At 36.6% G+C, this 27238-nt stretch overlaps 1 protein-coding gene across 3 annotated transcripts in view; it reads left to right on the forward strand.

Moving 5' to 3' along the window:
* Positions 1–27238, forward strand: part of NRG3 (neuregulin 3) — a 394566-nt gene that overhangs the window by 136682 nt on the left and 230646 nt on the right. For all 3 annotated transcript variants that reach the window (XR_006163020.1, XR_004418567.1, XM_033065988.1), the window contains exon 2: positions 9011–9140. Coding sequence is in view for 1 of the 3 variants with exons in the window: in XM_033065988.1 (XP_032921879.1) it covers positions 9011–9140 (130 nt within the window). In the remaining 2 variants the exon portion in view is untranslated. The remainder of the gene's footprint in view (positions 1–9010; positions 9141–27238) is intronic.

Here is a 27238-nt window from a genome sequence, read left to right on the forward strand (position 1 = left end):
TGTGATACAAGAAATAAAAAGATTTAGAGGACTTGATGGGTTTTTTTACTATATGTAGCAATAATTGTAACACCACTTTTATACTCTTGTTGTAGCTGTACTGAATTATTTAGGTAATTTAGTTTGTTTTTATTTTCTTCTTGATTTGATTCACTAGATTTCACATGAGGGATTTTTTGTTTGTTTGTTTTTGTTTTTCAGAGTACTGATGATTGTAGATACCACAGGTGTGTGCTACCTCAGCTTTTTTCTGGCATCTTTTAACCTGTACAGAATTTTCTGATTTGGGATGGCCCTCCTAAGTTTTGTTTGCACCTCTTGAAGTCTGTATTTTATTTTATATTGAAAATGAATTTACTATTTTGCTTTGATGCTCTGAAGTCACTTAATTTAACGATGTTTCAGTTTCTCCATCTATTGGAGATTATTTCCTAGAGCTATTTTCACATCCCCAAGAGGGTTCCTCTTTTTGGTGCAGTGGTGCCATCCAGTCTCAAGGGCTTTTGGTGTCTCCAGAGATGTCAAAGCACAGAGAAACCCTGGTGTGGGTGATGGACCCACGTCTGCCACAATCCCTGATATTCTGCCTTTTCACTGATTTCCTCTATGAGCTTCTAGATCAATTATTGAGCCCTACTGAAGGATAACTGAATACATTTGATTGACAAAAGCACTCTGCACCTAGAGAGCCCATCAGAACTGTCACAACTCAATTTCAGAGTCATTCTTCACTTTGAACACTAAAACCTTTCAGAGTCTTTAGAGTCACTCTGCTTCTTTGGCTCCTAGATACAGAACTTCTGGCCCTTTGTGTCTCACAGGGCTCTCTCCTGAGTCATTTCCCATTTGTTCAGCTTTCCCTGGTTTCAGTTTGGGCAGCACGGAGAATGCAGGCTCTGATGTGCAAATTGCCCATACAGAGATGAATTTCAGTGGTGTTTAGGGTTCACTATTTCAGTTCTGACAGATGTGATCAGATATTGCATTTCAAAGTGATACTAGAATTATTTCTTTTTCTACTTTTGAGTTTGTTGTGACAAAGCACTAGGCAGGTGTAATTTTTACATTATTTTAAGAACTAATGCTTGATTAGTTAGGCTTTTTTTTTAAGTCATGAAAGTAAAGGGATAATTTTATATTTCAAAGTTTTTTGCATCAAGTAAATAACACATGATATTTGGTAATAACGCACTAGTAGCTTGAAAATGCTTCCATATGTTTTTCAAGATATGTATTAGTACTTGTGTATAGTGATTTCAAACTGCAAAAACATTTAGAAAATATGAACAACAAGGTCATACTTAAAGAATTAATTTAGGAGTTGCTGACAAGGGAGCATGTGTGATTTTTGGAGAGATGACTGTAATATCTTCTTCTGGAAGTGTTCTGTGTTGTCTCTGCAGTGGTGCATGTGATGCTGTGCTCTGGTGTGATGGAAGAAGAGCAGTCTGTTTGTGCTGGTGTATACTGAGAGAAATGTTTCAGTGATGTGCTGGATGAGTTAATGCCACATGAGCTTTCTTATGTAATCCTCAGAAATGCACTGGGGCTATTTCTGATAACTTCAGCTTCCCCCAGTCTGACTGGGAAGCCAACACCTGTAAATGACATTGTTTTTGGTGCATTGGCTCTTTCATTTTGTTGCTCAATTATACCAATATATTAATTTGAACCTGAAGGATAATAGAAAATCTCCAAAAAGTCCCATATCTGTAGCACAACTTTGTTTTATATCATGATACAATCAAAGCTTTGAAAGTGTTAATGGATTAAATAAAATTTTCTCTGGCACAAAATATGGCTAAGGGATAGCTTCTTGAATAATTGGCATCCAGAAATCTATTGCTTGTTTATATAAAAGTGCCTCTCTAAATGCAAAAAAATACTTTTCCTATTTTTTAACTAAGCTTTTGGTTTTAATAATACATAAATATATGCAAAAGAGTTCAAGTAAGTTCAGAACAAGAAGTCTGTTATTTTAAAAACATGAAGTTTTCTTTTTTGTTTTTTGTTAATTCTCATGATTTCTTACAGGAATTTTAGATTTTATTATTCCATGCCTAATGCCAGCTATTGTTCAGGTAGCACTGACAAAGCAAGATCTCTGCTTGGCATTAAAAATGGCAATATCTAGAATGATTTCTTTGCAAATATCAACAACTTAAAGAGCTACCATCAGCTGAGGCTAAATCAAAATAAACACTAAATATTTATGTTTTCCCTTCTTTCTACCTTAATGAATATCTTCCTGGTACTTAGTATCTTCTTCTTCTGCCCAGGTCTTATTTGGCAGGGGCAGGAAAGGGACTCTCACATCCGAGAAGGAAGAAGGTATTATCCAGTGAGGGGAATCTTGGTGGCCAGAGCATCTGAACCTCCTTGTTTGTCGTTGTCTCAGGCTTGGTGAACATTTGCTGTGTAAACCTCCCTCTCATTGCACATTTGGTTATCAGTATTGATGCTGTTACTGTTCCCTTTCTTTTGTCCTTGCTGTTTCCAGGAAATCACTCTTGTACTGTGATCTTTGCGTTTTGTGTTTTGAACTGGAGAGGGAATAGGGGAAGCAGTAACCTGGGAAATGCCTTTCCTAAACTTTACACTCCTGAAAGCACACGAATAAAAATTTTAGGTTCAATTTTTTTAAGGTTCAGTAAGTGAATAGACAAAATCACATCTAAACTGTTCTGTGTGTAAGTTTCATTTTTTGTGCAAGACTCTAGTTAGGGCTACCACACTAATTCTGAGATAGCAGGAGAGAAGCACTAGATGACTCTATAGAAACTTCAGGGAACCCTGCTTATTCTGAATCATTGTAAATATTCTGCCACTGACTTCACCAAACACAAAATTTGCCTCCCTGTATGCTATTAACTTTTTATGATGCCTTCTTCACAGAATGCAGTAGTGATACATGAATATATTGTAAAAAAATGTTGGGATTTCTTGAAGGTTTTTTTTTTTTGATAACTAGAGTTGTATTTTCAGAAGAAATTCAGTTGTATCTGGCTTATTTTTTCAGTACATTTAGAAATGAGACCAGGAATTGAAAATAAACATCTTGCTTTTTTGGTACCTCAGTAATGGTTTTCTGGGAAATGATCAGTTATAAATGGATAAAAAGGTAAAGGAAAAGCCAGTTTGTGTGTTGATACTGAACCTGAATACCTAGTGGCAGTCCAAATGTGCAACATGTTAAAAAGTCTTTTAGTGTGCGAACTCTGGCATTAAAATGAGCCATGTCTTAATATTCCTTGGTGGAAATGCACCAAGGACCTGCCTTACCTGTGTTAATGACTGTGGCTGCAGAGTTTGGGTGCCTGTCTGCTAGTCCCAGACTTACACAAGGCATTTCCATCTCTTGTTCTCCTGGGTCATTTTTCTCCCCACAGGAGTTAATGTTGTCTGTCTGGAAGAAGATGTTTACAGCGAGAGGGCCATGGAGTGTAGGTGTCATTAAAGCTAGCCTAGGAAACTTGCTTTGTTCAAGGTGTAAGCAATAAAATCTGTTTCTGAGGCTGGGATGCTGCAGGACAGATGTGATGGATGGGAATGGCTGCTGCTGCAATCTGTGCAGCTGACTTAAATGCTGCGGTTTCCCAGGATATTTTAAATCTTGCATTCTTTGTTTTCCTGCATTTTTCTCTGGCAGTTACAGGTTTATCAGTATCAGGGCATAGTATTGGAAACACTGAAAGTGGTAGCCTTGAAGGAGCAAATAGCATTTCTAGTAACCATATCATACCTTGGAGATCACTCAAAAAATCAGCTATAATGAACCATCCTGTACTGGTATAAATATGATGGCATATATTAATGAGACAAGAATACAAATTCACTTCAAGAATACAACTGTTATAGACCTAAATGGAATAAAATAATATCTGAAATCTTCCTGCTGATTTTTTTCAACAGTCCTAGAGATTGAATTTTTTTTAGAAACCATCTCTATATTTATAAATAAGTGATCTTGAAGCCTTCCTTTGAAATGCGAATGGAATTCTGGTTTGTTTGATTAAACAATGGTAACTGAGGGTTGGCAATGATGTATCCATTTTTGGATATATTTGGGAATTATGTGTAAGCCTTTGCTGATATAATAAGGCAAAAAAAAAAAAAAAGAGCAAGAGTGCCTAGAATATTTTTATTCCCTGTTAGTTGAAAAGATTCCAGCAGAAATCAATATCACCTGCTCCATTTGCATTAAATACCTGGACACATGGCAGTTAAAAAAGTGAAAAATTACCTTAAGGAGTATGCACTGAATTCAGGGACATCTGAATGCTTAACAGAAATTCCCCTCTGTTACTTACCAACATTTGGGACTGTTATGACATCCAAAGGCTAAAAATAAATAAAGGAGCTGCTTTGTTCAGTTTTTTGAATGTCTAAGTTTTACTTAGTCTTAAAAATATGAAGAGTTAGACATCACAATACAATAGTGCTTATTTAGCAGACTTCTGTGAAGGACGATTTCACATGAAAAAGTCATTTCAGTATTTGGTTAGGAGTAAAATAAAACAAGAGACAACAGGGTTTAATATTTCTTAGATAAGGAGTTAGGAAAAGTGTATAGTCTCTACAGTGTTTTCTGTTATTTTGTTCTTTCTGCAGTTACGTTTAGAACCAGTTTTTAGGTTTTGTTTCTATCACTATTTGATGAAGCCATGGCGGAGTTTGTGAATGCAACATAAAATAACAGCAGGATTGTAACTTTTATGAAACTTGTGTATGGGCTATGTGAGTTGTCTCCAGCAGAAAGCAGCCAGCAGCTCCAGGGATATCAATTAGCTTTAAATATCAATTAGTGACATAGCTTTGGAGTGTTGGTGAATGACCTTTGAGCCGCAGCACCCGCTCTCTGCAGCCCAGAGCTCTGGGCACAGCTCAACTGTAGGAAGTGTCCTTGTGCACCAGCCTGCTTAGACTTGCACAAATATTCCAAACCAGAAAATACTCTAATTGAAAAGTGACTTTTAATGTGATTATTAAAAACAAAACAAACAAAACCCAAACACTTTTCCAATTCTTGTGTACAGTAATTTCACTATTATAAGGCACACTTCCAGGTGTTGGCAAATTTCTAAATTTTGGCCATATATAAGGTGCACCGGACTATAAGGCGCACCTTTTTTTTTTAGTGAGCATCCATGTGCAACAAAGTAACCAATTAGTAACAGTTATCTTCTGCTAATGGCATATTGAGTCCCACTGTGTGACTGATAAAATTACTTGATCCCATTGAGAGTTGCTCCAGCCGGGGGGAGAGTCAAGCCTTTCTTACTTAGATTAAAAACTCAAATTCTAGGACACCAAGTAGCCCTTTCTCTACTGGACTCTAGAAGAAAATGAGATTTTTCCACATCACTACTAGACCTCTGGAAGGAAACTGCACCTTCTACAAGACCACTGCTTCAACTAAACCACATCTGTCACTGTAAAGAAGACTGTAGCCACTATTTAATCAAACTGCTACCAACACCCTGCCTGACGGGGTGTCAGGCTGTACTCTGACTTTGTCAGGGTTTGGAGTTTCTTTCTTTGTAGTACTGTATTTCTATTTTAATTTCCCTAGTAAAGAACTGTTATTCCTAATTCCCATATCTTTGCTTGAGAACTCCTTGATTTCAAAATTATAATAATTTTGGGAGAGGGGGTTTACATTTTCCATTTCAAAGAGAGGCTCCTTCCTTTCTCAGCAGACACCTGTCCTCCAAACTAAGACACAAAGTCAGAGTACAACCTGACACCCCATCAGGGTGACACCTGTCAGGCAGAGTGTTGGTAGCAGTCCCATTAAATGGTGGCTACAGTCCTCCTGCAGTGACAGATGTGGCTCAGTTGAAGCAGTGGTCTTTTAGAAGGGTCCAGTGGGGTCCAGAAGGGTCCAGTTTTCCTCTGGAGTCCAGGGAAAAGAGGGTGACTTGGTGTCCCAGAATTGCAGTTTTTAGGTAGGAAAGGCTGGGCTCCCCCCTGGCTGGAGCAACTCTCAATGGGATGCAGTAATTTTATCAGTCCCACAGTGGGACTCAATGGCCATTAGCAGAAGATAATTCCCTGGAGGAAGGATGGGGAGGTGCAAAGATAAAGAACAATGCCCTACTGGTTTCAATGGATGGCCCATTAGCAGAGTATCTCCCACAGAGATAAGGATCACTGCCCCACCTGGTCACAACAGATAATGATAGAATAGATACTTTGATCACATCCTGTGTTATAACCCAAGACACTTTGTCAGTGTTTGGGGTTTGTTTCTTTGTAGTACTGTATTTCTGTCTTAATTTCCTTAGTAAATAACTGTTATTCCTAATTCCCATATCTTTGCCTTAGAGCCCCTTAATTTCAAAATTATCATAATTTGGAGGGAGGGGGTTTGTATTCTCCATTTCAAAGAGAGATTCCTGCCTTTCTTAGCAGATACCTGTCCTCCAAACCAGGACACTGCTGCGCCCCGCTGAGCCACACTGCCCCATGCGGTTCAGCTCGCACTGCTGGGTTGGCAAATTTCCAAACTTTGTCCATATATAAGGTGCTCTGGGGTATAAGGCGCACTTCCGGGTTTGGAGCAAAATTTTAGTCAAAAGGGTGCGCCTTATACGTGTGAAATTACTGTAATTTTTAACATTAGGAGTGCAGTCCAAGGCTGCCCTAAGGAGCTGCCAGCATCCTTGTTACCTACAGCTACTGTACTGAATTCGAAAGGTGAGGGACAAAACACAAAAGAAAAGCTGGAGATTGTGTCCAAGTGGAGAAAATGAAGTATTGCAACTTATGCCCATTTATAAATAAAACACAAAGGTTGATTAATATTAAACAGAGTAATTAAAATAAAGCAGAACAAAACTTCTAAAGAATACATTTAATCTAAAACTTTAAAATGCTGACCTTGACAAGGTGTTCTTGATTTAATGACGGTAGAAGAGGAGTCTCCTGCACTTCAAAAGCCGTGCTGTGAGAATTCACTGCCTCAGCCTGGCTCCCTGGTGGTGCCCATCTCCCTTCTTCTACTGTGTACTTTGGGAGCACCTCAGACTCCTTTGGTCTGTGTACTGCAGCTGCCTTCACAAAGGTGTTTGCACAGATTGCTTCTTCACAGCAGGCTGGCAACTCCAGGTTTTCTGTTCCCAAAAGCTGGATCAAGCTGAGTTTCTGCTCCTTTTGTAATAATCACGAGTGCTTTCAAATAACGTTGCCTTCAGTTTTCTGTTTTTAAATGGGATATAAATACAGCTGGTTACTCAGGTTTATAGTGATTTTTTTACCTAATCAAGTTTTGAATGGTCCTTTTAGTGCTTATGGGTAAAACTAGCCTTAAAAAGTAATTAGGTTACCTCTTTTCTATGTGAGGAATTTTTTTTTTTACATTAAAGGTGATAATTTTTAAAATTTCAGCAGCTAGTCACTGTTTGCATCTATAAACATCTTGTATCATCTCCAAAATTCAACTTGATTCATTTTAATTCAGGGTTTGCTTGCAATCATTAAAAACATAGGTTCTATTCGGCTTGCATCTTTTTTGTGAGCACTGCTACAGGGGACAATGCCATGGCCTTTTGTTCTGAATCTGTAAAAACATTTGAGGAATGACTGTTGGAGTTTATTCCCAGTTATTTTTTTTTCTCTCCACTGAAAACACTAAACTACTACATTTTCTCTCTGGAGAGAAAGAACAAAAAAGTGTAGCATACAAAGACTAGGGTGTGGATTTTCTTATTATTTTCAAATGTGTTTTATTAATCTTCTGTGATTTAGTTTGTATATAAGGAAAATCTGCAGAGGTGTTAAAAATATATTGAGAACAAAAAAACTACTTTTGACAATTTTTGACATTATCTGAGTTGTCTTGCAGAACTGTAGTTACAGGTGTCTTGTGGTTCAGTATTGGTTTTCAACTTTGATGTTAGTTTGGACATTTACCTTGTATTGAGTTATGAGCAAAACCAAGTAAAAGTGTTTGTATAACTTTGAGTTTGCAAGGTTCTGTGTCTATTGAGAACTGCTTCATTTATTTGACAGCAGGCAACTTAATATTTTGTGATAAGGTATATGGAATACAATGAAATGTTCCCTTACTATTTCAGTATATATCAGGTCCTGCAAAGTGATTAGGAATTTAAACTTTTTGAATTAAGATTGAATATGAAGATTAAACCATGGCTCTGTGGAAATCATAATCTTACTGGAAAATCACACTTCATTAGACAAAACCATGTCATAGTAAAGAAAATTAAAATATGTGTCAGTCAGGCATCTTCCTCTGAAAATTTCACTTTATTGTTGATTAATCCAACTGGATTGGAAAGGTTAAAGAGATTTATTAGAAGACGGGAATGATGACATACTGTCAGTCTATTCCCAATCTAATTATCTAAATATTCCAAAGGTGCAGCCAATAGTTCTACCTGTAACTAAGCCTGTAACTGTTTTATAGGGGTGGACTTAATACACCTACAGATGATCTATGTGAAATGACACAGTCCCTGTACATTGCTTGTGTTTGAGTTTTAGGTGCTTTTTTTTGTAGCTGCTGAATCGAATTAGCATTGACCTTGTGTATTTGGCATTTTTCCCTCTTTCATTGTAGGGAGTTTTATTTATTTGCGTATTCATTTAATTAACACTGTATTAAGTACTTTTGCTTGGGGTTTATGAAAAGGTTTTGTATCTTATTTCAAATCACGTTTTGGTGTAGTAATATAAAAACATTGTTCTGGTTAAAGGTCGCAAAGTAGGTGTCTACATTTCAGCAGGGAAACCTCGGAAATTGGAAGTGGTTGAGATTATCCTCCAACTTTGCTGCAGTCTGGTTTGTTTTCCTGCAGGTGTTTCTTGTGAACCTTTTAAGAAACCTGATTGCAAACAATCTGCAATCCATGCCCCGTGCTTTCCATTTCTTTTAGTGTGTGTTCCATGTTGCAGGGTCCAGTACAATCAAATTTATTTACCGCGTGCCATAGGAATATCCAATATTTATCCTCACAGCACTTCTCTCCTCTCGCTGTTTCCTCCTCAGACACCACGACGTATTCCACGGAGCGATCTGAGCACTTTAAGCCATGCAAAGACAAGGACCTTGCATATTGTCTCAACGAAGGGGAATGCTTTGTGATCGAAACCCTGACGGGATCCCACAAACACTGCCGGTAAGTCCAGCCAGTGCCACAAAACTCTTCTGTCTGAGGGAGGAAGCATTAGGAAAAAGTAAACACTCGGGTGTAGAATGTTGGAAAGCAATGGAATTTTTTTTCTCCAATTCAACTGCATTCCTCACAGTTGATGGGTTTTTTACTAGTCTGTGATAATCATATATTGGAATATGTAAATACAAGAAGCAACATTTTGATCTTTCCATGGATAAGAAGAATCTTCAATATTCTGTTTTCTAATCATGTAAGGATTAATGTTTCATTTTGTTGGGTTTTTGCATATAAAAGTCATATATTCCCTGACATACCAGAAGCATTCCTTTATTTTGGGTACTCCAATTAGAGTATTTGACAATAGCTTTATGTACTGTTAATTGAGAGAGAGGAAGGGCTAGTAGTCTTAGAATTAGGGTTTCTTAAGTTTAATTAATGAGAGATAAAATGGACTATGATAGCTATCTCAACTTGCTCTATAGCTGTTGCAAACTTTTATACTCCTGAACTTCTACTATTATGCAAGGCAATCTTGAATATGTTGGAAAGAATATCAGAAAAGAAGGCCAGATCACTGCATTTATTTATTTATTTATTTTTAATTGTTATGTAGCCACAGAGGCCTGTAAAAAGGAGTGATATGCAGAAGGAATAATGCAGTATCTTCCTAAGGATGAGGATTTTAACATACATACCCACCAGACCCCCAATTATTTAAGTAATCTTTTAAGCAGAAGAACAGATTTTCATTTTGGACTCTTGTGATCTGTTTTGCTCCTAAGATACTGTGTATGGCATACAAAAAGTGTATCTGAGATACTCATATGCCAAAGTCCTAATCTGAACATCTAAATATATGGAGAACTCTAACATAAATAATAAAAAGTGTGGAGGACAGATTTACTGAAGGATTTGGGACTTGAGCTGCTAAGTCTCAATAAAAGTAGAAAAAAAAGTCTCAAAGTCCCATGTGCCTGGCTTAAAAATGCAAATTTGTGAATTTAAAGATTGATAAAATTCTGCTTATCAGAAGAATATTTCCAAAATTTTCACTTTTTTGTACATTGCTGGTGATTTTTCTCATTCAGTCGTATATGATTCAATGACCACCAATTCCCTTCTTTATGTTTTTGTATGGCATGCTTAAATTAAATATTATGATTCATTTATTGCGGAAAATTGTGTCTTTTTCTACTTCCATCATAATACTACACAGGCTTTTTTGTTGTTTTCTCAAAGCAGATGAGGTTTTTTGGTCTTTCTTAGAAATGTCATGAGCTATTAAGGGAATTATATCACTCAATTATTCAAGTGTTTTTCATTGTCAGAATATTCAAACTGAATGCTATAAAATAACAGAGGAAAATGGGTGTATATGAGAATTTTTAAATTGGCTGATAAATTTAGTAGCTAATATCTTTAAACAGACTGATTTTGTAAACTGTGGATTACATTTTAAAAAGTTTGTAGGAGATACCTCTTAGGAGCTGCATTTTTTTTTTGTTGCTGTTGGTTTGTCTCTTTGGCTTTCACGATCTTTCCTATCGAATTTGCCAAAATTTTCTTTGTTTCCTGTGACTCTGATAGTGCAGCCTGATAAATGATTAGAAGTTTTCCACCCAAGCTTTCCCCTTTAACTCAACAAGCCAGAATGTTGACTTTTCACTCCGCTGGAAAGAATGAAATTTTTTCATCTCTGTCCTTGTGTTATCCTTCCATAGGGAAGCACCAGTAACCCTGGGAGTCTCTTGGCTCCTGTGTGTTTGAGGTTTTTGTTGTTTGTACAAGTTCCAGGCACTGGCACATTCTTTGGGAATTAAACATCTTTTTTATGGTGGGTACTTTGAGTGGTGCAACACCAAAGGACCTGCATACGGCAACAATTTTCATATAGCAAAAGGAAACACATTTCCAAATTTAAAGGGTTATTAGTTGCAATACTTTGTTTAGTTTTGCAAGGACCTTCGACACTGCAAGCAACAATCTGAATCAGTTTTATACTGATACATTTGTCATTAATGGAATGAACCTTTACATTTGACCCTTAAATGCTATATCTCTACCTTGGTGGACTGGGTGTATCTGTCAGGGTCAGTCCTATAATGAGTGGAATGTAGGTGTTTTTCTGTCTGTAGCCTATAGCAGTGCTCAGAAATCACAGCCAGAATGTACACATATAGAAAAATACAATACTGATATACTGTAATTGTCCTCTAACTGGTAAAAAAGCCATTTTTTACTAGGGTAATGGAATTCCCATTGCGATCAAAAAAGAATAATTTGAATACAGAATTATGAACACTTAAAATGGTACTTTGTTCTTAGAATCAGGCTGCATTGTATATTCTCACTGTGAGAGTGATTTTGCATCTGTTCTGGGAGCAGAGCGCCAATTTACTGAAATGGGAATTTGCCATGTGGAACAGCTGCAGACAGAGAACCTTGAATGAGCAAAAAACTTTCCTCCCACTTGGTCAGGTTTGAAGGGAATTAGTAGATGATATTCTTAGGGAGTTGTGCAGTTGTTCTTGTTGTGTGCATGTCTAAGGATAAATATGCTGATTATCAAGGGACAAAAAGAGAGATTTGGTAGCAATTAATAAATATTTGGACCTCTTCTGTATCCTTGTGACCCAACAGGCTCAGCTGGCAGCTCACTCACCTTTCAGAGTTCACGAGCTCCATTGTGCTGTTGTTGGAAAGTTGACAACGTGTCCATCCTCTGCCTCCAGCTGTCAGTGGTGACACTGGCACCAGGATGCTGAAGAGTGCTGGCTCTGGCTCGTTCCTGTTTTGTGGGATTCCTGCCCTACCTGCTTAGAACCCGTAACTGTGGGGAGTGGGACTAAGGTGCACCCTTGGCCAAGGGCAGGGGGAGGCTCTGTGGCAGGAGACCACTGAGAGCACAGGAAATGAGGAGGTCAGAAGGAACCCTGATCATGGATCTTCCATTCCTGTTCGCCAACAGAGGAACATCCCAAAGTCACAGGATTTTAATTTTTAAAAAAATAATTTAATGATTTTTATTCTAAATTTAACTCAAATTCTGTAATTCAATTTTTTTTTATTCAAACTTCTACATTTTGCTCACTCCCTCTTGGTGAAAAATTGCCTGGGCTGTAAACTGGCAAGAGTTCTCCCGCGTGGTTAGGTAACAAACAAGATCCACTAGATGTATTGTGCTATTTAAAACTGTGACTTCAGTGTTTATTTTTGTGAATGGTTTAACATGAGCTTCTTTTAAGGATAGGGTAGGTCATTGGTAGGGAAACTTCATATTTAGCTTCTCCATATGCTTAAATTTTTTTCAATGTTGGCACCTTGAGAATTTAAGCTCAATGGTGAGGGTGCCTTAATTTGTAATTTACACAAAACAAATCAAGTACAAAGTCAACTCTGACACATCAGTGTTTAATGGGGTATTATGTAATCCAGGCTTTAAAAAGACCTGTTAAAATTTTCTTTGTACAATTTTATTTAAAATACCCCATCTCAAGGAATTCTGGGTTTTTTTGAGTTTGACTTGTGGGGTTGTGGGTTTTGGGCTTTTTTTGTGACTCTTTCTACATTGTTTTTTATCTTTTTAGTCCCTGAATTTTCTTTAGATAACCTGTTTAGGATTGGAAAACACTGGTTGAGTTAGTGGCTAAAACTTTTGAGTGCAGAAGAGGATTGTACTTTCAAATTTCTCCTCTGGAAGAAGCCTTTAAGACTATTGTGTATGCACAGGAAGTCTTGGCATTGGTGATAAACTCTGATGCACTCTTTATAGGTTTAGTATGTTGGATGAGATACTCCTTTCATCCTGTCTGTCCTTCATCTCTCCTTCAAGCAATAGAAGGCCTGAATGGAGAATGAAAGAAGACTCACCAATGTACAGTAAATGAAACATCATTTCCAGTTGACCAAATTGCAGCAGGTTTATCAGCATCTGAAGTGTGCTACTGTGGTGAGGATCCCAGAGTTTTCAGATTTCATTGGACAGTCTGTTTTTGATGCATACATGCTGTTCTGGTGAATTCTGAGCTGGGTGATCTTGCTCATATTTATGCATAAATTTTCCATTTTTACATTTAGTTGATTAAAAAATTATACCAGCATTTCTCAGCTTTATTTAAAATCTGTCATGAGAGCAGAAGGATTGAATCCCCATTTAATGAAAATTCAGTTTGGATAAATGTTTATGTACTGTCAGGTTTTATTGTGAGTCTTCTGCATAATAGTGACTGTAATCCAGGCATAGCCCTTGCTGTCAGTAAAAGCAGGAGAAAGGGATCAAACAGATGGGACTTGAGAACAGTTCTGAGCGTGGCATATGATATGTGCACTTAACCATAAGTTAAAAATCTAAAAAGCTAAGAATATAATTTCCCTGATTTAGTTACATGGCTTGTTTTCTAGGCTTTGGCAGTCTGACCTAGGTGTTTTAAAATACCAGCTACCCCATTTTGTGCATTCCCCCATCTTGTATTATGCTGACACTTTTCCAGAATGCAAGCCCAGGAAATTATTTGCTATTGAGTAGCATTGAATACATTAAAAAAACTCAATCATGTCATAATATTCCAAGCATGGTTTCATCAAAATAATTCACTCTATTAAGATGACAATGTAACACAACAGCTACAAACTTTTAAAGGAAGAAAGAAGGCTGTGCTTGGAATTTAGGGTATTTTCCATGTCAAGGGCAATTGTGAAAATTATTGTCTTATGGGCATTGCTGTAGCACATAGCTAGATTATATTTGTGTAATTGCATGCACCATTTCCTGGAATGCTTCTGCCTTTACTTTCATGTTTACTTTTTAAGGCCCTGAAGTGAAGCTGAAATACAAAGCCAGATATTTATAAGCTGTTGTTAAGCAAGTCTTTAATATAGATAGCCCATTGTGCTATTACTCCATGCCCTGTTTCTTCTGCAGTGCTCTCACAGGCTGTGGTTACTTTCAGCACTGGGATTTTGTCTTTAGCTCAGATGGAATGGCCAGTATGCCTAAAGTGTTGTGTCTGCTTCATCCTTTTCAAAACTCAACCTGTAAGAAGTTAGGAAGTTGGAATTCTGGCCCAGAAGTCTGTACAGGGAGTGCACATTGCCAGGGTAGCACCAGCTTCATTTACTCCAGGTAGCACTTGTAATAAATAAATAAATTTAAACCTTTTCTGCCTTAGGTAGCACTGATATCATCTACAATGTGACTACTTCTGTCTTTTTTTTAAGTGGAAACCATCATGCTTTTCTTGTATAATTTTAGATATTTCTTCTCCTTCACAAAATAAGCAAATAAAAAAATCTCCAAACAAAGACCAAACCAGAAAACACTCCCCAAACCCAAAGCGTTTCTGTGCTTTCTCTTTCAAGCTCCTGCCCCCCAAAATAACAGGAAGAGGTTGTACGGCTTTGTTATCACATAACTGGTTTCTTCTTTCAAACCTTTTTAGATATGAACTGTGAAGAAAAATGGTTTCTAAACCTCAAGGTGAAATGGGGTAAAGTCCAAGATATCTATAGGACTCTTACTTGCTACCTAACTCTTTCCATATTATCCAGTCTTACATTCTTTTCATAATTTAGTTTGAATTTTTTTGTAATCAGCATATAAGCCTTGCATTTTTTTAATTGGATGCCGTTAATTAGAATAAAAACTAAATTAACTGGTCCAAATACCAAATTCCACCTATATAAAATCAGTACTTTTTCAGTTATCCCTATTCTTTTCCTAACAGTTCTCTGAAATTAAGCCCCTTCAAGTCTAATATATGGTATAAGAATTCAATAAATAACAAACAGGTTTTTAAATGTAAATTGAGTCTTTTAACATCCTCCCCAGATGCAATAGTGCAGGAGCACATTATATGATATTCACACGAAACACAAAACATCTGATTCACGCTTTCATAATTTAACATTCAGAAGATAGAGGCTCTTGAGAAATCTTCTTGTCAAAGTACTTTAATTATTGATTAATTTTGACAGTGTCAACACTCCATTTTACCGTGCTTTTTATTTACAGATTTTCCCCTAGATTATTGCATGTAACTTCAATGGTGGAAAATACTTTCAGCTTGCAGAATACATACACCATTTTAAAAGTTGTGTGCAATCCAATTACTTTCAAATATCTGCAAAACTAAGGGTTTTAATGCAGCAGTGGAATAGTTTTCATATCAAATGTCCTGACAGATATTCTCCCTGATGTGTTTGCAGAAGTTCACCCTTCACACATTTAAGTTCTTGGTTTTAATAAACCAGTGTTTGTTATGGTTGTTGCTGTTCACATGGTATCAGTCCTTCAAGCAGCTCTTGAAGGTCACCAGAAGGTCACTGGCAAAATGTCTATTATTCATTATCCCTCAAACATCTTCTGAAAGCAGTTTTGTGTTGCTTTTATTGTTTCGTGGTGGATAAATTAATTTGGCAGCAAAAAGAAATACAGAATGAAAGAAAGCTTTGTATTTAATGATAATTTAAAGTTTCTGTAACCTGTATTCATAGTATTTCAGGTTTAATTTGCTTTCTGCTGAACACCTTAGGCTATATATTCTAATGGTTTTCCTTTGAAAAAAAAAATTTGATTACTAACCAGTGGGATTTCCTGGCTCCGTTTCTGTCTTTTGAAGCCATGAAATTGATGCACCTGCTTAAGGTTATGGTGAAGATGCATTTTCCCAGTGGGAACAATAAGGTAAAAGTCATAATACCATACAGATAAAATGCATGCCCAGATAATTCAATTACACTCCAATTTAACAATTCACCTGTGATTCATTCAGTTCAAGCAAATAGCCATGAAAGCAACACAAAAATCTTAGTTCCATTTTGTCTTGTTTGAAATGCTCATTCAAATTAATATTTGTGAAAGAGTTTGAGGAAATAAAGAAGAAATTGTGTAGATATGCATCCAAAGTAAATGTTGATGCTTAAGAAAATGAGTGTGTTTTAAACCTGTGTCAGCATGCAGTACTGAAAAAGCATGGAATTAATTTCTCTTTCCTAGAATACTTAGGACTAATGTAAATCCAATTTCAGTTAATGTAGAGTATGGCAAAACATAGTTACAGGCTTAGCACATCCCCCTGCTTACATTTTACTTTTTTAAAGTCACACATCTGCAGCACAGAGATAATAGCATCAAATTAAGCAGCGTGAATTCTTTCATTTATGTATGTACGGAGTTACTTCCCAGACATAAGAGATAGGTATCCTTTTTTAGAACAACCAGTAATGTGAGTGAAACAAAAATATTTCTGGAAGCTTTAAGTAAACTGTCATCCCTTCCTGGAGTTCTGGAAGGGAAAGAGGCTAAATTCAGCTCCCTTTGGATTTGGCAGGATCCCTTCCGCTGGTTGAATCAGGAGCTGGGCTATAACCTGGAATTTCAGTGGGGAGAAGTGAGAAAAGTAATTGCCAGCTCAGCAGCTGAGATGGCTTTTTTTTGGGGGCTGCTAATAATGCTTGGATTTCTTCATTTGGCATGAAATGGGAGATCAGGAACCAGTGCTGTACTAACATTTATTCCCATGTCTCAATATCGAGAATACTTAAATCTGGTGGGACCTTTCAGTTTTATCACCACCTTTTCTTGTGCCTACACAGGTTTCTGAAGCTGTATCTTGCCATCATAGTTTAGCAAGGCATCCTATTCTATACAAAATACAAACTTCTATTAAGCAAGTTGATCAGTCAGTAGAATAAATTACATCTAAACTGCCTCCTATTTCCTAATTCTAAAGGAAAGCAATGCTGTGACACATACAGAAAACTGTTACTCAGTACATGCTGTCTGAAACTAAATAAATACAAAATGGAGATATATCCTGAAAATTGGAAAACCACAAATTGGTGAAGTCCTTCCACCGCAAAGGAAAGTTCTGTCAGATTATTGGAATTGGGGTTTTTTCCCCCCCTTATTTTCCAAGACCCCAGTGGAAAAAGCTTTTATAGTACACACAAAGAATTTCTAGAAAAAGAAATCATATCTTAAAATGTACAGGTGCAAATTATTGATGGCATATATTGCATCTGTCTTGAAACTAGCATATGCAAATACTCTGCCATCAAACTCTGCTCTTAAATTAACTTGGAAATGAATTAAGTTTGTTGTTGTTCTTACCTCCCTTAGGCAAGAAGGAATTTGTGAAGTGCATAATGCAGACATCTGAAATCTCTCATTTAAATTCTCATCCCTGCCAGTGTCTTAAGTACACTGAAAGCAATAGCATTTCCAATCTAATCCTATCTGCAGACATTCTCCCAGAAGATCTGGGAAAAAGAAACTCACTAGAAGAAGAAATAAGCCGTGGCCAATTGAGTCCTTTAAATAGAAATATATGCCAACTATATCAAAATGCTAAATACCAGAACTTTAATCCACCAGCACTCTAGATCCATCTAAATGAGGAAAACAAACAAAACCAACCACCTGTTGTTTCCTCTATTCTTTACTGCTGAGAAAACCCTTATTGCTATCTCAAATAGAAAGAGGAGAAGTGAAGCAAAAATGTGTGGACCCTGTAACACTGAGTAAAGTGGGGCATGTGAGATTAGACAGGCAGGCAAACTGTTTTCTGTGAGGTGTATTGAATAGATAAATATTCTGATTCTTATTCTGTACCCATTAATGTAGTGTTTGAATTTTAAACTTACTCCTTGAAGTTTTTCCAGTGCAGAGGGGTGAACTCTTTAGGCAACCTGCCAACAGTAAATAATAAGAAGCAGACTTAGATAAAGTCTCTTCAGAGATAATGCCAGGAGCTGTTCATGAAACACCTTTTGGCTGTGTTTGTGCCTCATCAGCTGCTTTGTTAGGTAGAAAACTGCAGTTTTCACCAGAATTGTGCTGTTGAAGAAGCTTAGGGTAATATCTGCACTCTCACTTGGATCAGCACACAAATCTGAGGTCCAAGTGCTTCAGATAATTATAATATCCCAATGATCCTTGTTAATTGATTAAATGCCAAGGGTATTTGACAGGAGAATGCCAAGTCAGAGGTTAACTGTGGAACTGCTTCTGGAAGGGAAGCATCTGCTATAAAGGTATATGAGTTCATAAACTTTTCATCAGGTACTGCATATTTTTATAAAACAGCATTGATCCTTTGGTGAATGTATGCAATCTTTGCAGCAAGCATTTTGTCTGAACCTTTCCTATTTTATGATGCTTTATCCTGACTTCATGAGGCAAATTAATTTTATTTTATTTTTTACAAAAAAAACATTAGGAAGCTAATACTTTTTTTGTTTGTTAGTTTTTATTAAAAGCTTATTGAAGACAGGAGGAAAAACATTTAGAAATGAAATAAAGCCTCAATTTGATCTTGCTGGTCTCTGGAAGATCCTCACAGGCCACAAAAATACTTTTTTTTTGTTTGTTTTCGCTATTTTGAAAAGTAAAAACTAGAATAATATGATATCTAAAGTGATGGGGCTGAAGTTGATGGGATCACTCTGAAGACTCTTTGAGGCTGCAGAATGGAATTTTGCAAGCTGCTCTTGAGTCAGGCTGCCCTTTAATTCTGCCGTTCTTTTGCATCCATTTCTTCAGTTTCTGCCTTTATGGCCCCTCTAACCTTGCTCAGGTAACAGTGAGATTCTGACTTTTGGGGTCTAATCCCATCAGAAATGGGAAGGAGGGCAGTGGAAAGTCCTCCTAGGATGGCTGTCCTGGATGGGCATTCCCAGTGAACTGCCTTCTGGAGGAATTTCCAGCTTTCTGCTTAAATTTCTCACTGTGACTAGAGCTCCCAAGAGTGTTTGTGAGGATGACCAAGTCCTAAAAAGTGAGTTTTTTGCTAATTTTATTGGGGAAATACTGGCAAAAGCCTAAAACAGACTTTCACCCCCTGCTCCCTTCAATAGGAAAAGTTTATTCCAAACATGGTCTTAATAAATTTGTAAGGTGGGTGACATACCAATGTATACCAGTATATACCAATCTATACCAGTATAAGGCTGTGGTTGCTGGCTGAGGTTAGGGCAACAGGGTGACACTGTGCTGATTGTCTTTGAGGGCTCTGGAGGAAAAGATGGAGAATGAGAACTTTGAGTTAGTATAGACAGTATAAAATCATAACTTGATGGATTAATAAGTCAACAACAATTAAATAAGACCAGCTGCTTAAATATTTTTCCAGACTTTTCCATTCAACACCATCAAAGTCTTTGTGGACTGAAGAAAATTGCAAGGAAGGGAATGCTGTTCATAAATCTGTGGTGCCCCTTCCATGCTAAATTGCTACTGTTTCCATGTGACTTACTAACTCAAAACCAGGGCAGGAATCATTGGGACTTCATGTTGCTGCATTGTGTCCAGGGTCTACATGATTTTTTGGTCTTATTTAGAACAAAGACCCTTTTGTTTTGTCAAGCATCCAACCAGCATGTTATAAAGGCAAGCAGCTCTATGCACTAAATCAGTTCCTATTAGGGAGCAGCAGCAGAACTTGATGTTGTGGCTGCTCTGGCAGTGCCAAGGTGAGGTGCTGATGCTGTGTGATACAGAAAGGCTTTGCCAAAATGCACTCTAAAAGCAGAGAACGATTTCCATCAAATCATACAAGAGATTGTCAGAAAGGACTGTACTAGTTTTGCTTTTCTCTGTTACTTTGACCATTTTGATCATTCCATTTGGGAGAGGTTTTTCTTGTAGTATCTGTAGAGGTGGTAAGTTAATACTACTGGGTTTATTTATTTTAAGGAGTGGGTCTGAGGATTTACCTCTTTACATAGGAACTTCAAAATTGTCCTGGAACCAGGAGTTTCTAACAAATTTTTAAACCAATTTCTATCAAAGAACATGAGTTTCCTGCAATTCAGGAAGAAAATGGCAGCAACAACTAAAATTTGATGGGGGTTTTTTTTGTATATACAGCTAAAGTAAAAACATCCCAAAACAAGAAGAAAAGATGCTCTCTTTTGGAAAGAACTAGCAAGTTCTGATAGCAGTGGTTTTAAAATGCTCACTCCTGTAAATCTCTGAGCACTCTGTGTGTGAATAATAATGATTTAGAGCAGTGGAAATGGCTGGTACACTGCACTAAGGATTTTTATATCTATCTCATTTTTGCAAGTAGTGCACAGTAGAATATTTCCTAATAGAAGAAAATGGACAGGATAGTGGCAATATATGCAGCATATTAGCAAAAAATAGACTGTATGAATTTTAAATAAAGCACAAAGTTAATTCATTATGCATGATGGATAACTGTAATATTTGCCAGGATGAAATTTCTAGTAAATCTTCTTATTTGCTGAATCAAAATGATTGTGCTTTTGTCCAGAGCAACTTGCTTTCTTTGTGTAGTTTGATTTGCTCATGATGTTAAGATAAATCAGAAAACAAGATGCTGCATATTGACAGAACTGGAATTAATTTTTTTATTAAAAAAAGTATTGTTACAGAATTATCTCAAGTGTTGTGTTTTTTTGGGTTAGATAGAAGGAAGACACTACTGTGTCTGTAGCTGCATCTGGTAGTTTTTTCATGGTTTTCAAAGATGAATTGCTCTGGATTTTGTCTTCCCACAGTTATTTTCAATAATTTGTAATCACACCACACATCTGATGAAACCACACAGATCACAGATCTGTCTCAGTCATCCCAAGTGCATTCATTCTGTTTAAATGTTCATTTTGGCTTGCTTGCCTGGCATTTTGTCATAGATGTCCAGCAGTAATCTGAGGCTCAACACAGCATAAACAGAGTTGTTCTTAATCTTTTAATTATTTGTTCAGTTAAATCCTTTCTGAACTAGATCCTGGCAGTGCATCCTTAGAGCCAAAGATATGTATATCTAGATATACACATGTAAGAATATATATATACATGTATTCATTTATATCTGTGCATGAAAAGGGTCAATCTCAGCTCTTCCATGATAAGTAGCAAATGACAGACTTTTGCAGAAGTAACAAATTGGAAAAATAATTGTTACTTAGCAAGGAGGTAAATTATGTGCAGGATCTAAATTTTAAATATACACACAGGTCTCTTCAGAGTGTCAGATTCTTATACAGAAAGGATTTCATTGTGGTGATATAACCAGACACTAGAAAACCTTGTGATTTTTTTTTTTTTGGAAACAGATTTGTTTGGTGGTTTTTAGTTTTTGGGGGTGTTGTTTTGTTTGTTTTGTTGTTTTTTGTTTTTTTTTTCTGTGAACACTTTTTGTCCACTTTCTATAATTACAAATGCCTTGTAAATTTGTTGCTCTGTGTATGGTTACTGAAAGGCCCCAGTAGTTCAAAACCATCACAAGGGAAAGCAGGAATGGATAAAATTAACTGTGATCAAATGGGGGTGATTCAGGGTCTTCTCTTAAATTGTCTTGTTATTGCTATGATTTATTTTTGCTTAGGGATTGTGTGGTGCAACCTGAAAAGGATTATCATGGTAATTCTGGCACACAGTTTTTAGGTGTAGAGAGAACTGCAGCATTACATGACAGAGTGAACTTGCATCATTGGGAAGAAACCATGGATTCATGCCTAATGAATCATTGTTCACCAAAGGATCAGAGTTACATAATTATGTGATGGAAAAGGAAAACTACAATCTCAGCCTTTTAGTACTTGCAAATGTTTGCAGAGTAGCCAGGAAGAAAGCTTAGTGTCTGTTAGTGGCAAAATTCCAGATAAGCTTTTCCTATACTGCTTGCCTTAAAATGCAACTATTCCCTGTAGCAACAGCCAGGAAGGTGTAGTACCCATCAGTTGTTTTCAGCAACTTAATCTGTTGACATTTCTGAAAACAGGCAAGTAATATGTGAAAAATGCATGTAAACTTTCCCTTTGTAAATAAAATGTAAAATGTGGCCTTTATAGAGTAAGTGTTGTACAAGCTAGAGCTGTTAAAGAACTGGCTTGAGTGGGTTCTCAATCAATTAGAAGCTTGCATTATAATTTACCATTGCAGTGTCCATATTAATTAGTGACACATGTAAGCTTTTGCAAATGTCTTTAATGCTTTGTTAGTGTTTTGTGGGGAATAAGGAGATTGAAATATTTTTTTTAGCATCATCCTTAGAGCACAGATGTTAGTTTTCATTATGTTTGTGTTACACCAAAGTGTCAATAAAGATCTTTATTATCATCCAAAAAACCTGGATATGCAAGTGCTATTCTCCTTTCAATTTATGGTCAGCTGGAATAACAGGGAAGTCTGATAGTCATATGAAAAATTTACAATTATGAGTCCTAAAATCATTAGGCAGTTTGTATGTAGCTAATAGGGACTGTGTTATGCTTTATAATAATTAGGCACTTGATTGTTATTTCTTTTTAAAATGTGCACAAGTGTAAAAATGAAAGTATATCCATTTTCTTGGAAGGAGTTTCTGGAGCTGACACTCTGCTGTGTTTCATTGCGCTGGAGAATTCTTGATCTTTTGTCAAAATCCAGAGCTACATTCCTGGGATATCAGTTAGAAGAATCTGTGATATGTATTAAATTTCACTGTTTTACTTCCTTCCTTTTAGCAGTGACTTAATCCTGAACTTTTCAGGAACAGTCATCTGCTCCAAAAATAGGCAACAGCTTTTAACCTCTAATGATTATTGACCAGATGACATTTATACTTTCTGTCTGTCCTCTTTGAATGCAGAGTCAAAGTTCATTTGAAGCAGTTGTTTTGCCTTTTTGCCTGTCTTGGTATTTAGGCTGCAGTAAATCTGAAACTTCAAACCCCTTCTGGCAGAAGTTTGCACTTACTGTGGGGACGCCTTGATCTCAAGAAATTTGTAGATCAAGAAAAAACTGTCACAGTCAGAGATTTCTATGCACTTCAACCTATCCTTGACTTCTTTGTGTGCTTAGAATGTCTTCATGCCATAACAACTTCCTCGTAAAATAGAATATTTGGTGCTATTACCTCTCAAACACACAACTCCAGTGACTTTGTAAAGTAGGCTTATTAATCAACACTATAGTGTTGAAAATTGATGATTGAAATGCATTTCAGTTTTGTCTGATGGACAAAATCAGGGGAAGTCATCCAATATATTTTTTGCTAGTAAAGCTTATTATCTGCAGTTTGACATAAATCCTTATGAGGCGGGTCTCTGTCTTGTGGTGAGCTGACTGTTGATTACTGAGGACTGATGGCTGTGCAGATGTGCTGGGGGAGCTGTGGGGTCTCTGCTGTCACACCAGGTGGGATGCACATGCTGCACTGCAGGTTGCTGCAATGATTGCAGTTTCCTCTGATGTGACATTAATCCAAGCCTGATCAGTGTCTTAAATACTATCTAATCACAGCAGTAGCTAAATAAATAATGAGAAGTGGCTTTTAATGGAATAGATTCTATATGTATATGTAGCACTCAAATTTTGCCTACAGTCTTATCTTGGACACTAATATTTTGGGAGCTACAGTCTTGTAGTCTGTTCCCACTTGCCTGTTAGTTTCCTTTTCCTAGTCTTATAAACTAATGTGTCCAACCAGCAAGGTCAGATGTAAATCTTTGTGACTGGAGACTGCATTGTCTCTTGACTTCAGATTTTAAAGATCCTTCTGTTTACAGATATTATCTTATTTTACCTCCTGCTGGAACTGAATCCTTTGTGATTGCCATTTCGTTGTCTTAGATACCATCAAGCAAAAAATGCATCCTTTATGCATATAAACAAACACTAAATCAATTTTCTGCTTTTGCACTTGTCTCTTCAGGGTCTGGTCTTAGGAACAAACAAATGAAAACAGAGAAATGGTTTACTTACGGCTTCTTTTCTTCTGAGGGTTTTTTTTGTCAAGTTTTTTTGTTACAACTGAAATCAGCCCATCTAAAATGGTTTTGTTGACCAGTATTGCACACCAGTGTTGATTAGTCCTGGGTCAGCAGTGCTGAGAAATTCTCTAACTTGTATTCCCCCTAGCCCCACTTGGATTTGCTATACCAGAAGCATGAGTAGTTTGTTCAGCTCATACCTTATATGTGGTGATGTGATGCAGAAAGGAGGGTGGAATTCTGCAGCCACGAACAGATCTAGCAGTAGCTGCTGAGTGTTGGTGCCTATTGTAAAACCAGGCACATAAACCAGTACAACCCAATATTTATGAAATGCTTGCTTTCTGCTGCTGTCAACACTTACTAATTACTATTGCAACTATTCATTACTTGCAAATGGGCTTTTTGGGTTTTATTGTAATTAAACCAAGATAATAGCTCTTTATAGTCCCTGTGACAAATGATGAATTAGTGAACTTATCTCCTCACCTATTTCTCTTCCCTTTTACATTTTAGATATTGCAGATGATTATGTTTCAAACGAGATTTGTAACTGCAGAGGAATTTCAAGGTACTGTCCTTGATTTTTACAGAAATGCACAATTCCACATCAGTGCACAAAGTCTTTAGTTTAGATGTAATTTCAGCAATAGAACATTTATTTGAAATAAAAATTAGAACTATGACCCATAAATATTGGCTAAAGCCAGTGACTGAAAACATGAAGTGAAGAATGTATATAGAACAGAAAACTGTAAATGATGTTATGGATACACATTAAACATATTAATTATTTAAAATATAGTTAAAGATATTAGTCTTAAATTTAACTATGATATTGACTTTCTTGGAAATCCATGGAGAGACAGCTGCCTGATATATTCTATAGAAGACTCAAATCCATAATTTGTACAAGAGCAATTAAATGTTAATTTAAAAGCAGGTAGCATTTTTATTTTCAGTCATTTGTCTAGAGAGAAGCTTGCTGTGTGCAGGACAGAGACTGTTGCAGAGCTGCAAGGGGACATCCAGTTGAAAATGCATTTTGAGGATGTTCTTTGAGGACTCTTGTCTTTTTAGACTCCCATAAATGAAGTCTTGAGATATCATCTCTTTGTTGATATGCTCTCATGAATAAACACAATTACTGCTGTTAGAACAGCAAATACTCTCTGAGCAGCAATCTTGTAACCTCAGTTCATGTTTCAAAGCAGATAAGGAAAATAAGTTTATCTTCAGGAATGAGGAACCAAAACAGTCATTCAGCACTTTTGTCTGTGTTATGTGCCCTGATCTCCTGAAACCATCAGAAAAAATTCACTGCAGTAATCACTTCACAGTAAATGATCCAGTAGGATAAATGACATTTGTTAAAGTTTTTAAAACTCCAGGAATTGACAAACTGCAACAAAGACAGAAAGAATCAAGGAGGGCATTTTTCTTGATCTGGTGTTAAATTTTATGGTACTTGAAAGCTTTCAAAGATTGGTTGCTGTATTTTGAGGTGCAGAACTTGGATACAGTACACAGCAATACGTTTCAGCTGGTTTAGCATTTATGTAGGTAGCATCAAGAAAGAGTAAATGAACAATAAACAGCCAATGAAAATAAAAATAAAAATTAAAATATATTGCATGTAAGAGATTTCCCTTCTCTGAAGTACATACATGGAACGGCAACAAGATCTCATATGTTGGATAAAATTTCATCCTATAGCTCTGTAGCCATCCAAAAGTGTTCCAATTACTCTGTTTTTTATCACACTTTCTCTCTCCAGAATTCCTTGAAGAGTAATTCCTAAATTTCAGGCTCCACATGCTCTGAAGTGACATAATTTCAGTAACTACTGAATGTCTTAACATGAAGAAAGGTTAGGTTTTCCAGTGGTTCAGTTTTTGCATATGGCAAATGTTTTAATATTATGCTTTTTATACTGGCCTCTGTATTATTAAAAAGATAATAATTTAATCTTGGTCCTGTGAGTCCAAAATCAGCACATGCTCAGAAGAATCAAAGCATTATCAATTATCAGGCTCTCACAGTGTACTTTTGGAAGATTTTTCATGGCAGGTACTATATTTCAGGGTTGAGGGGGTTTTTTAGTATTTTTTGTTGTTGTTGATGTTTTGTGGTTTTTGTGGGTTTGAGTTTTTTTGGTTTTTTTTTTTATTTTTTACAGAATTAGCAACTCGGGTAATTAAGCTCACATTAGATCAAATAAATGAGCTCTGAGAGTGAAGTTAAAAGCTGAAAGTTCGTCAGCCTAATTGTAACAAATTGTTGGCCTGACATACAAGGTTAACAACAGCTAAAAGCTTAGAAGGGAAAAAAAAATCACTCAATCAATGGGGAAATCCTTTAAAGAAAATTTTTGCTGGGCTTGAGTATATGAGGGAGGCAGGGCACAGAGCAGAGGACGATAAGATATTTTGACTCGATATTTAAGAACCTTTAAAGATTAGAAAACCCCCAAATGTACAAAATTTAATTAGAAGCTAATGATTTGGTGTTGTGGGGAGCTGAAGGGAGCAGAATTGGGAATGGCTTGTTTGAAATGACCTTGCTGTCAGGGTTTCACATAAGCTGTTAAATGCATGCAAAGAGCTGCCACAAAATCAATGAAATAAAACATTGCAGTGGTCCAGTATGGAAGCATAAATTACCATTTTAATTTTCAATCAATAAGAAAACAGATATCCCTGAAGCAGTAAAACATGACCTGCACACAGATCTTCATTGCAGGACAAAAGAGAACCCAGCAGATATCCATAAAACTCTCACAGATGTTTTCAAGAACAATTCTGGTTGTATAAGATAGGCAGAACAGTGCTTGTTCTGTATAAAAAACTGATCTACTCCTGATGGGAAATATCTATTCACAGAATAAATTAACCTTCTTCATAGTTTATCATTTTGCAAAACTTTTTGACAGCTGGCTTTAGAATTTGCATTGGTTGTCCCTGTTTTGTTTTAAGTGGGTCTGGGCAGCATTTGAAAAAAGTGTCTGGTCCAGCCCTGAAAAGGTGTCAGGATGGTGCTGCCCAAAAGGCACTAAAGAGGGAAATTGAGTAGCACAGAGAACTTCATTGTAGGCCATAGTTTTACAAATATTTATCCTTGATTGTTGCTGTAATTACTAGTTTATGATAGTGTCTCATGTCTTGTTTGGATGAGTCAAAGAGATTATTTCTGTTGAGAAGGTAAACTTACTACAGTAAAATCTGATTGCTTTTCAGTTTGCGTGTGAATGTAATGGAGCTTGAAAATCCACCCCATTGATACCTTGAGTTAACTTCAAACCCTATTTTTAGGACAGTATTGAATAAGATTTAATTGCTTTTGCCTGTGTTTCCAGATGGTCAGTGCACAGTTCGAAATGC

This window comes from Catharus ustulatus, chromosome 8 (assembly GCF_009819885.2).
Source record: "Catharus ustulatus isolate bCatUst1 chromosome 8, bCatUst1.pri.v2, whole genome shotgun sequence".
Taxonomy (NCBI): Eukaryota; Metazoa; Chordata; class Aves; order Passeriformes; family Turdidae; genus Catharus; species Catharus ustulatus.